This window comes from Eutrigla gurnardus (genome assembly GCF_963514095.1).
Source record: "Eutrigla gurnardus genome assembly, chromosome: 6".
Taxonomy (NCBI): Eukaryota; Metazoa; Chordata; class Actinopteri; order Perciformes; family Triglidae; genus Eutrigla; species Eutrigla gurnardus.
The window spans coordinates 6,819,914-6,837,934 of record NC_139920.1 but is presented as its reverse complement, the minus strand read 5'-3'; the positions used below and the strand labels follow the sequence as shown (position 1 = coordinate 6,837,934).

Below are 18,021 nucleotides of genomic sequence, written 5' to 3'. Positions count from 1 at the left end.
CAACAATAATAAGTTATATTATTCATCTATGATAACACACTATCAAAGAAAGTTTCAACAATTTACATTGTTTACTCAATTACTGTAATGCAAAGTGTAATGACAAATTATTAAACATTGACAATCAAGATTGTTACATCTGAGAATAGCTCTCTTTACATGAGTGCTTGAGACACTCCCACAATGCAATAATTGCCATACATGTTTCATGCCTTGTCTTATCAAAACCTGGGCCCCTACATGCTTTGCATGTCTATTTCTTTAAATGGGTATAGCTCTGAACTCTTTCAGTTTGGAACGCATCCACTGCCACAGGTCCTTATATTTCAAACGGGAAAAAATGTTGCGCTCAAAGTTGGGGAAAGCCAAAAAGTGTCTCCCTGGTTGGCTTTTGAAAACCTCTGTCTCCCTAAATACTCTAAGCAACACGAAAACATCTTCCCTCAAGTTGGCGTGATGATGGGTGCCACTTGTGCGTGTCACCTGCAGCTCTTTGTCCGTTGTGTCCATCATCGCCTTCAACACACCAACAGATCTGCTGACCCTGTCAGCAGATTCTTCTGTCAAGTTTGGGCCCTTGTTTTTCAGGAAGGCCTTTAGGAAATTGTTCAAGTGCTCTAGGTGCAGATCCAGAGGAATGTTTCTTCCTTTACCACCCTTTCCATTCCAGAATCTGTTCCATTTCAAGTTGTGTGCAAGCCGAGGTGATAAGGTTGCGTTAAGTTGCACAGTGAGGAGGAAGGTACTGTATGCATACTGAGTATGTCCATAAGCCTTATAGATGAGCAACGCCACCTTATACAGCCTCATAAGACGCTCCCCATCCCCTTCTTTCACAGCATCCAAAAAGTTTGCAAGAAGAAACCCAAAGCTAAGCCTGGCCTCTGTGTGCAATTTCTTGTGGTCGTCCATACTGGAGGGCACAGGCTCAGCTGCTGGAGCTGGTGCCACCACAAGACCATGGACTTTATTCTCATGGTTGACTCTTGCCTTGGAGTATATGAATGCTTTTGAGCACCCTGGTTCACGACACGGGAGTTTTTCTTTTTGATGTGTTCTTGCTTCTTCTGAAATGCCAGCTGAGAGTTCAGACATGTCTGCAAACATGACAAACTTATTGACGACCTCTGCCACACTGTCATGGAGCCAGGCCCTCTTTTGTTCATCAGAGCCTTGGAGGATGTGGTCTGGAACAAAACCCTCTGGTTTGGCTAAAAAAGTATAAGGAAAATTATGTTAGGCCATGGTATATGCTTTTTACCTTGTTTCATATCTTGCATTTTCATGCAGCCAATAAAATTTCTTGAATCTGTGTGGTATCTTGTAATAATCTTTCTGTGATTTGAATGAACCGAAAATTGACATATTTGGCTTGCTTAACATGCCTATGCTCTAAACGTGACATTTGTTTACCTGCGTGTAAACAGGTCTAAAAATGTATTGACAAACAATTTGGTAAATAAATAAACTGATTCATATCAGTTTATTGGCTACATGTAAATGCACTGATTCAGATAATTATTTGGGCTAAATACCTGATACATCATCCAGGTTGAAGTGTTCCATCGCTGCTGCCAGGAAAAGGGCTGTAGTGTCAACCTGGACAAACTGTTTGTAGGCATTGTATGCAGCGTGCGGGCCTTGCTTTGCATTGCTGCACCTTGAAGTCAAAGTCTCAGTTATTGGATAGGCATGTGAAAATAGAAAAAAATAACTTGTGTTTTGTTGTGATGATGAAGGAATACACATAATATGTATTTCTGATTATCACACGGTGAAATGGAGTACTAAATACTGATTGGCTAGCAGGTTGTGTGTTAAGTCTTCCTAAAGCACAACTACTGTATGAAGTAGATCTGGTTAAAAAGTTTAATCACCTCAACAATGCTCGTTTGAATGGCAGCCATACCAACTATAGTAAAACGCCAGTTGAACTTGACAGCTACAGTGGACTCAACTGTTTGTAGCGATAACCACTGTTGAAAAGAAAGTAGTAGAGCAACTGATCAGGCTTGTATATACATTAGCTACGCCCTTTTGTAGACTATGTTTTAAACTGACGTTCATTCTTTGCAGCCTCCATATTAGTTGCAACCGTGTGATAAGCGGAATAACAGCCTTTGAGGTGTGCCGTTATACAGAATTAATGAACTTGGCAGAAGCAAACTTCACTCCGGCTAGCACCGACGTGAAGTCGCCTGTTATTTCATACATAACTGTTAGGCAGTCTCCAAGCAGGGACTGCAGATAAAAAACATTTTACATGCAGTAAAGTAAACAATATTTAAGAGGAATTAGAAGAGGGAGAGAACAAGACACTTGTTAATGAAAGCAGACCAAAAAAATGCAGGCAAGGATACAGAACTAAAAAAGGGAGACAGAGTAAAAAGTTGACATACACACACAGACAAAGGTAACATATGTCAGGACAGAGAGAAATAAAGCTCAGAGAAAATAAGACATACATGGTAAAAGTTGACAAACAATTGGAGGAGACACACAGACAAATAGAAGTGGATAAGTTAGAGCTGACATAGGAAATGGTTTGATGGATGGATTGACAGATACATAAATACATAGATAAACATAAAGAGAGGCAGACAGACAGGTAGATAGATGAGTAGAAAGACGGACAATAATAAACACATTACCATTTCGGCAGAAACCAGCCCAATTCATGGTGGCTGTTGCTCATGTCATAAACATGCACACAGTTCATATATCCAAGACAAATTCATGTTTGCCGAAGATCATCAGTAGAAGAACAGTCCTTGGGAAGCATGTATAAACACATGGTTTTAAAAACAGATCATACATACACAAACATAACAGAGCATATGGCATTAATCTAAAGGCATTATATCTCCATATCTACACATGTTGTACTCTATAATAAGTACCTTAACTTATTCATGTTTGCAAGGAGAGTTCCATGGTCCTTTGCAGAGTCCACACTGTAAAAAACCTGGTGATAGATCTGTGGAGCATATTAAAATAACAGAATTACGGGTAAAATGTTCTATATTCCATGTAAAGTACTTGTGCATACTTATGTGTGGTGTCACAGTTAGGACATCAATTTCCAGACTATATGTTGGAGGCAAATTAAATATGCCGGAAGCATTAGGCAGCGCTAGCCTTGCCAGTATTTTTGTTATTGGGAAAGACAAGTACAGACCAAAAATATATTTCTAATGGCATGCCAATCTTCAAACTTGAATGCGAGGCCCTCCAGTCTGTCTTTTTCAGTTTCTCCATCAGCAAAGGCCAACTGGACATTCCTGCAGTTGCTCTCTGTAAGTCTGTCGCCTCCAATGAAAATCTTCTCCAAACCATCAGGAGATAACGGGACATACCTACAGAGAACAGACCATTAAAGAATGATTTTCAACAAATTTTTCATTTTTTTCTATAAATAATTATGGACTATCTAGACAAAAACATTTCAACAATTCCAATTCTTTCAGTATGGTTCAATCCATGTTTGGAAAACTGTCCCTCAATGTCAGGAAGATACATATCCTTTGATATTTACTCGTTCTGAAGCTGTTGGAGAACGTCAACCAAGTCACCAGTTTGACACTCATTCTTGAACAGAAGTCCGAGTGGGAACTACATATAGAAAAAAAACAAAAAACAACAATTACAATAACTGTGTCTAAAACCTCAGGAGATGTACTACTTTAGTTTGGCAGATGCAATAATGCAAACATTACAAGAATATTTCTTTCATTGTGTTATAATAAGAACGACTTACATGGGTTGAAGGCTGGGACATTGCTTCAGAATACTGGTGTGGGATGTGGTGCACAACAACATTTGAGAAGGGTTTGAACACTTCCAGATACGTTGTGAGGATTCGGCTTCCCAACACCACAAATTCTCGACAGAGGTTGGCTTGAGTCTGGTTGTCAGGAAGTGACATTCCAAGGTCATATTCTGTCAAGCTATTTGTCGGTTGAGAGTTTTCCAGGTGGAGTGTGGGGACTCGGTCGATGACACACATGTGGTGTATCCAGTGTATAGATTTGTTTGGCACATTTGTAGACTGGTGATGTGTGTGTAAGAAAAAATCAAGGTTGTCAAAAATTATTGAATAGGTACTTGGAACCCGTGAAGGAGGAGGTGGTGGAGAAGGCAGAAGTGCAACACCCAAATCGGCCATTTCTTCATTAGACAGGGTGCTGAAAGTGAAAACATCACAGCCATCCAGCTCCTGTGTAAGCTGCTCTGTGGTCCCTGTAGTGCTGCTCTGTTCTGTGGTTGTGGGCACTGCACTTGTTGAAATGTCTGAAAGGAAATAGAAATCAGTCTGTTATATTTTACAATGAAAGTCTCAGGGAATAATAGCTACTCATAAAAATAAAACCAAAAATATATTAAAGCTAGCTGACCTGATATGGTAAGATCCTCCAAGCTTCTTTGAATCTCTGCAGCTGTGGCGTCACTTGATGTCGCGCCTTGTGACTGGGAGCTGTAGAAATATTCCAATTCCCTTTTCAGGGACAACACAGGAACTGTGCAGATGTGTGCAAGCTCTTTTTGTTTCCCAACTGCTCGTTGGTGGACTGTGGAAATTCCCAGTTTTGCCAGTCGTTGGAAAACAGCCCTTTTAGCGCCACCATACATCAAAACTGAGTCCACATAATATGCAAGGGCAGATAATCTTGGTTGCCTTGCCCTCAAAGCTACTGATGCTGCCGTGCAAATGTGGGGCACAGAGTCTTCAGTGATCCTTGACAGTAGACTTGTTAGGAATGGGGCCATCTGCTTTAGTTCCTCATGCAGTGTCACGAATGAGAATGATTGCATGTCATTTGCACCTGACCTCCATAGCATGAACTGATGCAATGGATTGCACAGCATCTTGCACTCAGCCTCAACAATGTTTACAAAACTGGGACGTAAATGGTTGGTGAGCTCTTTGTGTTGTGAGATGAGATTGGCAGCTCTCAAAAAGTTATTTTTTGCCAAGTTCTCAATAATTCCAGCAACGTCTGACTGGCATTTGAAGGTTCTTGTATCATGTAAGGAGTATGTCAGGACAACCTACAACATAAACGGTATATAAGGGTTTCATGCAAATACAAAGTAAAACAAAAAACAAAAAACACATTGATCAAGGAATACATTTGCATTATATGACTGTGCTCTGAGTGTATGTGAACTCATATGTGGGCTGTTGCAGTAACCCCCCTCCTGCCTCTGACCAAAACAATGGAAAAAAATGCTAGGCGTTTAGCACCTAACATTACAGCAATTGAAAATGGGCTAAATCACGTTTTGGGCTTATCTAAAAACTGAAGCGGAAAAATATACACACACTGGCTAATACTTTTAGGCTACCATGAATATAGAAATAGAGTTGTTTTACCCACCCCAGTAATACTTGTCCGTGAAGGTAACGTTGACGTTACGGTGGACTTGCGAGATTTCTTTATATCCCTCGGAGTTTTAGACGGAGTGGGTTCTCTGTCTCTTTTTTCAACGACACTTGCACTTGCTCCAGTGTCCGATGTCTCCTTGTCTTTCCAAGTATTAATTATATCCGTGTCGTTTTGTAATCGGACAAGTACTCGGTAACATTTCATGCACATCCGACTGGAGCGAAGCGGTGTTTTGATCAGATTCAAACCGAACTTTGAAAGCAGACTTTCTGTCTTACTGTCAAATATAATCTTTGAATGCGTTATTGTTCCTTTGATGCGTAGATTTGAGGAACAGAAACGACAACACTCGTCAATACACATGTTCTTCTTCTTGTTGTTGTTTTACGGCGGTGGGATGTCAATAGCCTACACATGTTTTCAATATGCTCAAAAAGACTACAATGCTAAACCACCCGGCTTCCGGCGCATAGCATACGTCACCGCCAAGCAGCAGCGATTAGTCGAAGCAAACGGAAGCAACCGCCTCCCGGAAGCAAACGAATCTCTACGGCTCGTGTTCAGACGCTATATGAAATGTAATGAAGTAAGCGGCTGATGCATCAGGCTAGCTTGAGTTACCCTAACAAAGGAGATCGGAGATAAGCGGTCACACGAAGCTGGTTATCAACTCGTTAACTCAACCCAGGGTTTTCCAATCGAGCTATCAGCGCGTGCACGTGAAAGAGGCGGCGTTTGCAGCATTTGACCAATCACAAACATGGATCAGTCTACGGCAGCGGAGCGGCGTATTTCACGTACGAGGAGGGAACCATAATCTTACAGAAATACGAAAAAGTTAAACATATAATACATGCAAAAGGCAACAGTGTCATCTGCCAAATGCAGGAAGGACAGCTGGCAAAAACTCGCCGACTGTGTGGATGCGGAAGTCGTATTAATAGTATTAGTAGTACTATAATATGACTGCCCCGTCATAAGGGCACTAGTACATCAGACTGATTTGACTCCAACTGTAACTTCGCTGATAGCTTAGTGGTAGGGTTAGCAGCCCGTGTTACGAGGCTCCTTACAGCGGCCCCGGTTCGAATCCGCCCTGCAGCTGTCTTTCAAATCATGTCGTCACTCTTTCTTTAGTCCCTTACGATGTCCTTCAGCAATAAAAGGCCAAACATATAACTTTAAAATAATGAATTTGTTGCTTGGATGTATTCTTATAACGTGGTTTATGACAATATTAGCCTCATTCTTTCAGCTGCAATCCCGGCGGTGTAAAACGGACTTGGGAGCAAATCAAATAAATATAAAAACATAATTCAAAGTGGTAAGTAGGCTGTACGCTGAAACAGAAAAGTCTTTCCCTCTGATGAGAATCTGTATCTCTCATATAAAACATCGTCAGGGACAGAAAAAGGGTTTTGCCGGTCTCCGTACACTCTATAGTTCTCCTACGAGACCCTCTCACGATCCACCGAGCTTCTTTTTTTTTATGTCGGCGCACCAAGACAGCTGATTGGTCAGTCGGCGGTGTGTTTCTCCACGTTGATCTCTTATCAGGAACATAACCTGCTCCGGAGCAGGTTAGCTCCACAGCGTAAGTTACCATGGCGATTTACCCCGGTAAGAAGTGAACCAGCGTCGTAGGACGGAAAACCCAGAGTTAACGCTTAAGTTATCTCGCTAAGCCCAAATCCCGCTTCGTAGTACAGGCCTCAGGTTGGAGCTGGCGAGCTTTCAGCGCAGTCTCGGCGAGGCTTTTTGCCACGAAACTTCCGCTACGCCAAGCTGAATCTGTGACGCCTCCCCCTGCTGCGCCGCCACACCCATCTTGGCGCAGGCAATCCACCAAACTGCCAAACTGACGGTGCGCAAGGCTGCGCGGGTCTAAACTTGCATTGCGCCGGCTCCGCCACCCTGCGCCGCCCTGCGCTGCGCCACGAAACTAGGGCCCATGATCTTCATCAGCATCAGTGGATGGAGTGTGCACCCCCCCTCGAAACACTAGTTGAAGAAACAATCTGTTTAGAAATCTCTAGCTTATGATCCTGTGATCTTCTTCAACAGATGAATACAACTGAATTTTATGTTCCTGTGTTTCTTCTATCTGATTTATTATTGATAATAAGACGTGAAACATTTGTTAAATTATTTCCACTGAGCATAATTTTCTTTCCTATCACAGGAGTTCAAAAAAGACTTACAAGAAGAGTCGAAGAGGAAACGAGTGATCTCCATTTCACTTTTGTATCTGCCCTTTTTTTAATTTTACCTCCAAACTGTCAGAATTTGCCTCTAAATCTTGTATGAAATTTGAGTTGTTATTGTTTTATTTTAGAAGTAATTTCAATTTGAGATGTTGGACCACTGACCTGTCTGTAAGATAATACAATGTAAAGCCCTCAGGTTTCTGCAGTGTGTATGTACAGTATCTCATCGCTCACTCCATCTGCAGCCTTCCAGTCTCATTCTGTGGTTCTAAAATCTAATAGGACTGTTTTCACATAATTCTGGCCATTATTGATTATTATGGATCCATGTAAATGTAGAAAATGTGTTTATGTATGTTTCACACTCACTGACCTGACATTTCTCAGAAATAAATACCCTGACAGATACTTGCAGATACTTGTTGAAACCTGCTTTTATCATGTACATCTGAGACACAGCTTAACATACTTTTATACATACAATCAGGTTCAACTGGCAATAATATTCAGGTTAAAGGCTCCATCAGTGGTTTATATTTCACTACTCTGAGGCTTGCAAAGCAAATTTCATATAATGAATTATGTTCTTATAAAGACATAAAACACAATCATTAGGGGGAAACATGAACACAACAGGAATAAAATAAACATCTTGCAAAAGCTGCTGCCCGACACGGATAAGCACGAGACGATGAGAGAGACCTTGCAAATTACAAACATCACCTGATAAAAATCTATTCTCATAAATCATGTGATGCTAAATTATAGTAATCACATCTGAACATGTCCACAGCAGATATTATTTAAAGGACCAGCGTTATTAAAAGATATAATAGAGTATATGAATACCGGTACTCTATTATATCTTTTTTTGTGTTGTGTTCAAAATGAAGCTGTGTTCAAAATGAAGCTATAGGAGCAGCTATTTAGGTTCTAAATCAGCTTTATTGAAGAAACAGGAAAGTTGCACAAGTTACAGAGCTCTGGGTCTGACTATGTTTCCCTGACGAACAACAAAGTTTGGCAGTTCATGAAGTCTGACAAGCTATTTTTACCCTGACCCAGTCTTTTATACAATGTTGAATGTTAAATTGTGCAAGCGGGGTGTGGTCCTGGCTGCATGGTGGTGTAGTGGGTAGCACTCTCACCTCACAGCAAGAGGGTCCTGGGTTTGATTCCCGGGTCGGGCCCAGGTTCCTTCTGTGTGGAGCATGGGTTCTCTCCGGGTTCTCCGGCTTCCTCCCACAGTTCATTGGTGACTCTAAATTGTCCGTAGGTGTGAATGTGAGCGTGAATGGTTGTTTGTCTCTACATGTCGGCCCTGCGATAGACTGGCGTCCTGTCCAGGGTGTACCCTCCCTTTGCCCAATGACAGCTGGGATCGGCTCCAGCCAGTACCCCCCCCCCCCCCCCCCCCCCCCCAGGATAAGCGGTAGAAAATGGATGGATGGGTGTCGTCCTCTCGGATTGGCTGTTTTCAGGTTCCTTTTCCAGTTCCTTCCTCTTATCTGACTCCATCCTTGCTTAATCTGGGTGTAACCTGAAACTTAACCAATCTTGCATACATACATGTTATTAACCATCACATTTGACAGTTCGCTTTTGTCAACACCCGTCCAAAATCACCCTATAAGGAGTTGTTTTTCTACAAGCAGCAAATGGCAGTTATTAAGCAAGCGTCTCTGTCATCCCTTTCATCGTAGCCTGTGATTCCCATATCCTGTTTTCTAAGGCCTTTGGTCTTCTTGACCTGGCAACATATTGTTGTGAACCGAGTCTATTGTGGTTCCCACACTCAGTAGTTGTCATCACTCAGGAAGGGAACGCTTTTAATGCAAGCAAACAATAAAAATACAATAAGTGTAAGAATAAGTAAGTAAGAGTATAAACTTTTTTTTTGGTTCCTTTAATATACGATCATGATGTTTGATTAATACAACATAATTGATTCGATCTACATTTTTGTTCGGGTGACGGGGAAGATAGCGCTGATTAGTGGTAGGTTTTCAAACCCGGATACGATAGGATCGGCCAGTTTATACTTGTCAGGAACACCTCTAGGCACTCCGATAGCGTCTATATACGTCTCAGATGCAAAATTGACAGCTTCGACACTGATAGCACGTTTTTGTCTAGTCTGACCTGAGGATAATTGAGCTTGTGAGCCTATGAAGGTAACTGGCACAATCAGCCGGACCAATGCGCACACTCCGGTCCAGGCGGAGGGGAGCCAAGGACGGAGGATATTTCCTCCGCAGTACCGAAACAGATCCGCTCTCGCCCAGACCATGGAGGCCGCATTGCTCCAGACTGTAGTGGTGATGACTTCCCCCCGTACATCAATCGGGATCAATTTCTCCCACAGAGCCTCCGGTGTTCCTGCTAAATGCATCAGTAATCACCTTGTGTCCATATTACCCAGGTGATATGAATTCATGCATAACATTTGTTTGGTGCTATAAAAGACAAGACATTTGCAAATGATTACAACTTTTTAGGCGACATTGTATGTTTTTTAAGCATTTCTCTTCCATAAAAATGTAAAGTCATGATTGATTGTTGAAACCAGTCTGTAAAGGATACAGATCAATTAGTATGTACACATTTTTAAGGTAATGCACTACCGTTATCATTTCTACATTTAGAACCTGCTGTTACAAACACTAAGGCTCTTGCAGGTTTTCCAGAAACTCCTCTATTTCTCTCCACATTCGGTTCCTGCGACTATCTTTAATCTTCCCCAGAACATTAATACTGTTTCCATGAAAGAAGGATTGTTCTGGTATCACTGCTGCCTTCATGTGATATTGTATCGACCTGTTGAAATCTTGTCGGTCAAAGTATAAATATGCTGCGTATTTGTTGTAAACCATCTGTTTGTCTGCAGGTTCAAGCTCACGTTCTAGCAGTTCCTGGTATATCTGCTCAGCTTCAGCCTGGTCGTGATTGGACTTTGCATATATATTTGCCAAATCTATTTCCTTCAGAAGTGAAGAATGTGGGTAAAGAGAAATCACCTCTTTAAGGAGGCTGACTGCTCTGTCTATCATGCTTTGCCTTTGGTCACTGAAAAAAACGATCTTCAATTTATAGCAGAATGCAGCACACCTCTTCAGATAACGCTCATCTGGATGGTTTTCCAGAGCCTCCTCTGCCAAATCAATGGCCTTATCAATAGACACATAAATACTGTAAACCCATAGTAACGACTGTATACCACTGTAGCTGCTGACAGGATTTCTCAAAACCTTTCTGGCTAACTCGTGTGCCTCATCTTCAATTCTTTCTCCTTTCTTAGCACATTGCTCAACGTACTTAACAGCGATGTACAAGTTCTCTGGATCCTTTTCCTTAGCCATTCTCATTTTCTCCAAAATGTCAGCCTCCACCCCTATGTTGCTGCATTTAAGAGCATTCTCCAACCCTATGACGTGGCTGGTGTTCCACTCCACCATGTCCGGCTGCATCCTGATGGCTCTCTGGAAGTAATCTCTAGCCAGCAGCTTTTTCTCTGTGCTGAACATCCTCAGGGTCCAGGCCTTTTCAGCGCAGATCTCCGCATGGAGCTCGTCCTGGGTTGAAGATGGGTATTTACTCATCAGGGCATTGACCTTTGACAGGTAAGCCTCGCTCTCTGTTTGGTCTCCCAGGCGATGGTGCAGCCAAGCCAGGTTCCCGTAGTTCACCACTAACCACGAGCCGTCATCTGCGTTTCTCATCTGGCGGAAGGCCTCTGCAGCCTTGTTGAAGGAACTCTGGGCGTCTTCAGTGAACCCCAGCTTGTACTGAATGAACCCTCGCAGGTTGTAAATGGGACCCAGCCACTTGTTTCCCTCCTCCGTGCCGATGTCCTCCAGCTGGTCCCTGAGAAGCAAGAGTTTGGACCTGCCGGGCTCCAGATCCCAGGTGAAGTGGCACTGCAGGGCCTCCAGTTTGGACTCCAGTGTTGTTTCACTCTGAGCAACACTGATGGAAAATATGAAACAAATATTTAAACAGTACTTTGTTTTATTGTTTGTTCTTTTTAATTATTGTGCGCACTGTACACCAAGACAAATTCCTTGAATGTGAAAAAGTACTTGGCAAGAAACTCCTTTCTCATTCTAAGACACAGCATTAAATGTGTGCAACAGAAATACGGAGGGAAGGATGTTTTTCAGCCCTTTGTCCCATCAACTCTATGTTCCATCAACTCTATGTTCCCATAACCCTATGTTCCCTCAAGTCTGTTCCTTCAACTCTATGTCCCTCAGCCCCATGTTCCATCAACTTTATGTTCCCTCAACTCTATGTTCCCCTAACCCTCCCTCAGATTCATAATAAAATAAAGAACATGAACCTAATCCTAATCCTATAGTTACATCTAGTCTTACATCTTCAGGAAGTTTATTCCAGCTATTTGTTGCATAGTGACTAAATGATGCTAAGAGAACATAGGGCCTAAATTTGATGGAAGGAAAATTTCATTGAAATGAGGGGACATAGGGATGAGCCGAAGGCACCAAGAAAGAAAGAAAGAAAGAAAGAAAGAAAGAAAGAAAGAAAGAAAGAAAGAAATTATCCATAATGTTAACATTTCGAGCCCTGGGACTTAATTATGACATTTCATCAATCATAATCATAGTAAATACTCATCGACTACAATGGTATACAGAAGCAGTAACCCACCTCATCATTCAGCTGTTTCCTCAGCTCGGTAGTTCTTTAAATATTAAGCTGGCTCGGGTTGCTGCCTTGGGTCTGCAGGTGTATATCGGTGATGTCCAGCTTCTACTTAACTGTAAGTTGTAAGATGTTGTTGACCACGCAGCTTGAAACGAGACTGAAGTTCATGGGGCATTAGCAAGTATTTTGTTCTGTCGTGGTGCGCCTTGACTTTACTTTTTACACGAATGGAAACCTACAGCCACATTTGAAAAAAAAAAAAAAAGAAGAAGAAGAAGCGAAAACATGACGGGCCCGTTTCACAAAGCAGGTTCAACAAACTCTGAACCTAACACTGAACTCTGAGTTGAACTACTCTGAGATGGGAAACTCTGAGTTTTCAGTTTCAGAACAGCGGTTTTGAATTAGTTCAGTCAACTCTGAGTAGTGTGATGTGAATATGCTGGGGGACACATTCGGTGACGTAATTAGCATCACCTGTGTATCAAGGGAATTGAGTACAGGTGTGTGTGTGTGATTGCGGGCGGGAGGTCGTCTGGAAGGTGATAAAGGACAGAGCAGACGGGGCACGGGGAGAGCATCTGACTGCTGCGGTTCGGCACTCTTGGGAGGGAGGGTGTCGTTCGCAGACGTTTAGGACTGCCGGCGATGAAGATAGTTAGAGAGGGGGTCAGAGGTTCCTGTGTGAGGAGGGGAGGTTTGCTGCCTCCTGTAGGAAGTTAGGGCCGGGCTTTAGAAGAGTGCAGGAGCCGCCACTGCTCTTCATACTCCCTACTGCTGTGCGCGACACTGACGCCGGCCGAACTGTCTGTGCCGTCCAGCGAAGCCGCTCCCCGGGGAGTTGGACGGCATGACAAGCTCAGACCCCGGGGGAGGGTCTCGTCAAGCGGGTGAGTTAAGTTTGACCAATATTGTTGTTAAATGTATTTCTGTATGTGTGTGTGTTTTATATAGGCCGTTGTGTAGTGCAGAGGGGGAGGAGGTTACAGGTGGGAGAGCTATCGTCATAAGCGGGACATCCATACGGTTTCACTTTAAACGGTGACAGTGGATTGCTGTGATTTCTCAAGTTGCTGTGATTGATAAATTGCAGTTCCCTACTGCGTTGAGGGTGTTGCGTGCTGTGATTTGAAATGGTGTGCCTTAAGCTAGAAACTAGTCCTGTGTGTGCTGTGTAGTGGTTCTTCACTTAGATGAAACGTGCAGTGATCGTCCTGTGGTGACTGGTGACCTCTAGTCATTTGTAGTCCTCCTTACCTCTATGCAATAGTTTTATATATTCAACATGTGATCATTTAATAAAGATTGTATATTTTCCTATACCGTTGTGATTATTTAAAGGCTCTGACACTGGCAGTATTTTCCTGCCAAAGGATAAAACCCATATTTATTACAGTATGTAAACTCCGAGTTTGCGCGTGCCTGCCGACTCTACAAAGCCATCACCAATGGATCTCTGTTAACTGGTAGGCTTCACTGCCTACTACAGCGGAATAATAATTCTATAGAAGAACGGTGTCTCTTCAGCCAACCGGCATACTTTATTTCGGTGCCCAAGAACATGTTGCCCTCCGTGAGAGCCAGGTACAAGAGAGAGAGAAAACATGCGGTGTTTTTCCCTTCAGGCCACGCGACACATGACCGCAACAGCGCCTCCCCATGGACAAATACAGTTACATGCATTCATACACTTAAACCACTCTCAACACTCCCACTTATGAATGACATGGATACTGTACAGAGTTTACATAATTCAAATAAACAAAGCAAAACAAAACAAAAACATGACAATGTCAAGTGTCAACATTTTACACACCAAACATGACTCCAGCAAATTTCCTCAGCTTAACTCTGGAGGCTGGTTTTGTCATGACATCCGCCACCATGTTGTCTGTGGGACAGTAAGCAAGTGACATCTTATCTTCCCTTATGATGGACCTAATAAAGTGATACTTTATGTCCACATGCTTACACCTTTGTCTACACACCGGGTTATTAGCAAGTGCAATTGTCCCCTGGTTGTCCTCATAGACAATCGTTTTCTTATACTCACAGGTACCTAAACCTCTCAGTAATTGCTCCAGATAAATACACTCCTGTATTGTTAGGGCTAGGGCAATGTATTCGGCTTCGCGTGTGGATAACGCTATCGTGGGTTGCTTCTTGGCTTTCCAAGAGACTAAGGAGCTGTCTTTACCCAGACTCACACAATACCCGGAGGTACTACGTCTGTCGCTAGCGTCCCCAGCCCAGTCTGCATCGCTATAAGCCCGTAGGCCTAGATCTTCGTCGCTCTTTCTGAAACAGAGCTGTTTGTCTGCAGTACCTCTGAGATAACGCAAAACATGTTTCACTGTAACCCAGTGCTCGTCTGTAGGGTCAGCAAAATGCTGGGATAACTTGCTCACTACGAAACATAGGTCAGGACGTGTACAGGTTGTCAAGTAAATGAGACTGCCGACAGCCTCTCTGTACTTCTTCACGTCAAGCATTTTGGGCACATCTTCTGAGTATTCTAATTTTTGGTCACATGGTGTTTCTCTAATTCTACACTCCTGCATGTCGAAACGTTCCAGTATCTTTTCAATATATCTCTTTTGTGTCACTTTCACACAGCCATCACACTGGCTGAAGTCCATGCCCAGAAAACACTTCAGACTACCTAGGTCCTTCATCTTAAATCTGGTAGAAAGCATGTTTTTCACTTCCTCTAGGCTGTTGCTGTTACTGGCCGCGATGATGAGATCATCCACCCAGATGACTACTATTACCTTTCCTACGTCCTTCGACTCCTTTGTGTAGACGCAGTGGTCTGTTGGGTTCTGAATGAAGTTGTCATTTACTAGGCATGTGTGGAGCATCTCATTCCAATTACGCCCTGACTGCTTCAGGCCGTAAATTGATTTCTCTAATTTACACACTAGCTTTTCTCCCTCTTTTTCGTAACCTTCAGGTTGTTCCATATAGATATCTCGATCAATGGGGGCGTGCAGATAGGCTGTTTTTACATCCATTTGATGCAAGATTAAATCGTCTTGGGCTGCTATCTGCATTACCACACGTATACTTGTAAGATTGGCTGTTGGGGAGAAGGTCTCGCCATAATCTATCCCTGCCCTCTGACTATATCCTTTCGCTACAAACCTAGCTTTGTACTGGTCGTGTCCGTCAATGTCACCTTTGATCGTGTACACCCATTTTCCTCCCACTGTTTCTCTGCCCTCTGGTAATTTAGTCAGGGTAAAGGTCTGGTTGTCTTCTAGGGACTTCATCTCCTCGTCCATCGCTTTCTTCCACTTTTCTGATTCAGTTGATGTCATGGCCTCTTTAAAGGTCAGGGGTACACCACAGACTGCTCGATAGCAATAATCTACACTAGTGAGTGTACTATCATCGTCATCAGTCTTTTCTGACACATAATCTCTCAGGTACCCCGGGCGTTTACGCTCTCTGCTGGGATATCTCCCACTGTCTGAGGCATGTGGCGTCGCCCTAGTGTGCTTCTCACCATCATCCTGCGGTGCTGACTGTGAACCGTCAGTCTGTACATCTGTACTCAGTATACTAGGCTGTGGGGTCTCTATTCTCTCGTCACAACCTACATTGGGGTCCAGTCCCAGCTCCAGTGTCTGAGTCTCGTTTTCACAAGTTGTCTTGGTAACAAACTTTACTAGTCTGTGCTTCTGCACTTTTCCTCTGCTAGGGTAGTAGACTAGGTAGGCGGGACTGCCCTTATCATGTCCTACAAAAAGTCCTCTCTCGCACCTAGAATCCAGCTTTCCTCTGTCTTGTTGGTAAGCATAGCACACTGACCCGAATTTATGCATCCTGGCTAGATCACACTTTTTACCTGTCATTGCAGTATATGGGGTAGTGCCAGTGTGCTTGTTAAAGCACCGGTTCCTGGTATAGGCTGCTTCCTGGACGGCATAGTGCCAAAGACTTTTAGGTAGGTCACTGTCAATAAGCATACACCTTGCCATCTCGAATAGAGTACGCCCTTCCCTTTCAGCTATCCCGTTCTGGTGCGGGGAGTAAGGACAGGAAGTCTCGTGTCTGATTTTGTTCTTTCTCAGTAGTGTCTGAAATTCTCTGTTAGTGAATTCAGTCCCGTTGTCTGATCTTATACATTTCACAGTGCCGTAGGGCGCTACGTCTGCCAGATACTTCTCAGTGGCCTGGATTGTATCGCTTTTTGCTTTCAGGAAGTAAGTGGACACTGTCCCTGTATACACATCTGTGAAAGACTGCATGTACTTGTAACCGTCTATGGACGGATTGCTTACTGGGCCAGCTAGATCTGTGTTCACCAACTCGAGTGGTGTCTTTACCTTATCAGTAGGATCTCTGTTCCTCGTTTGAGTAAACTTTCCCTCTATGCACACTACACATTCTTTATCAGGCTTACGCTTTGCACCTTTAATGTGCATGCCTTCTGTTACATTCTGCAGCTTCAAGATATCATCGTAATTGCAGTGACCCATTACTTCGTGCCAGGTCTGGATATCATAGCTAACATGGCACACATCACCTACATCACACTCGGTTTGTAAGTAGTACATCCTCTTACATACATAAATATCAAACCTAGTGCCATCTGGCATCACTATGACATCTTTACCTTCATCAAAGAACACTTTTGCACCGTGAGCAGTAGCAGACTTCACTGAAAAGAGTTCTTGGGGGTATGAGGGGATGTAGAGAGCGTTCTTTAAAGTCACTGCACACCGGCGCCCCTCACTGTCTATGAGACATACCTGTGCATCCCCCTTGCCTTGTGCCACTCCGGCTGTACGCTTCCCGTCTGCGAGCTCCATGCAATGTCTCTCTGGCTTGAAGGTGCTGTCGAAGTTCTTAAACTTGCTCCGGTCATTGATGATATGGGACGTTGCGCCCGTGTCCACGATCAGTCCCTTTCTCCGTTCCTGCGGTTGCTCTGAGAGGCTAGCATCTCCTGTTTGCGTGCGGAAGGTGCAGTCCTCTCCCGTGGCGCCATCTGGTCCACGACCTGCTCTACGCCCACCGCCGTCGCCGCCCCCGCCATCATGGACACACGCACACCGGGTGTTACGTTCACGTTCCTTCTTGTTACACACCTTGTCTGTGTGCCCCCTGCTTTTGCAAAAACTGCACCAAACCTTCTCTGTACAGTCATCCCTTCTGTGGCCCTTTTCTCCGCAACGCCAACACACCATCTCCGCTGGCCCGGTCCTTTTCCGCGGCGCCGCTTGAGCCCTGAGCACCCTCTCTCCCGGCTCTTCCACGACAGGGTCTGAATCTTCTGAAGCCTCGAAATTTCGCAGCTTTGTCTTGAACTCTGCCAGCCTCATGTCCGCTGAGCCATGCGTCACCAACAGCGTAAACGGCTTGTACTTCTACGGTAACCCCCTCATCACCATTGCCATCATCAGTCCCTCACTCGGTGCTTCACCCGCACTCCTAAGCGTTGTGTAGATTCGCTCAGCTCGGATAATGTATTCGGTTACAGTCTCGCTTTCAGCCTTCTTCAACGCAGTCATGGTTATGTACAGGGAGACAATCCGGGGCCTACCTTTTCCGATGTAGTGTTCTCTTAACACTTTGAGACTTGCTCTGCCATCGTCCTTTGTGTCTCTGAATATCAGTCCCAAGCTTGTATTGTCAAGTAGCGGCGCCAATGCACAATAGGCGTCCGCGTTTAGCTTGTCGTCTTTAGCCTTTTCTTCCTCCGTTAGCGGTCCAGCTGGCTCTGTGAGGATTGTCTGCTTCAGCCCCACTCCGTG

General features: G+C 43.8%; 1 protein-coding gene across 5 annotated transcripts; it reads right to left on the bottom strand.

The window, feature by feature from the left end:
- Positions 1–41: 41 nt before the first annotated feature.
- Positions 42–5,975, bottom strand: LOC311014342 (uncharacterized protein). Of its 5 annotated transcripts, none has more exons than XM_084010895.1 (9): positions 5,379–5,975; positions 4,395–5,049; positions 3,758–4,290; positions 3,536–3,612; positions 3,179–3,356; positions 2,901–2,977; positions 2,652–2,770; positions 1,536–1,654; positions 42–1,211 (listed from the first exon to the last, which is right to left on the bottom strand). In XM_084010895.1, the coding sequence occupies exons 1-7, from the start codon at positions 5,748–5,750 to the stop codon at positions 2,716–2,718; spliced, it is 1,947 nt and encodes a 648-aa protein (XP_083867021.1). In that variant the 5' UTR covers positions 5,751–5,975; the 3' UTR covers positions 42–1,211; positions 1,536–1,654; positions 2,652–2,715. The 5 variants fall into 5 exon arrangements, with proteins under 5 accessions (XP_083867021.1, XP_083867024.1, XP_083867020.1 ...); XM_084010894.1 differs by having other exon boundaries at positions 52–1,211; positions 1,536–1,660; XM_084010898.1 differs by having other exon boundaries at positions 51–1,211; positions 2,901–3,356.
- Between the last annotated feature and the right edge of the window lie 12,046 nt (positions 5,976–18,021).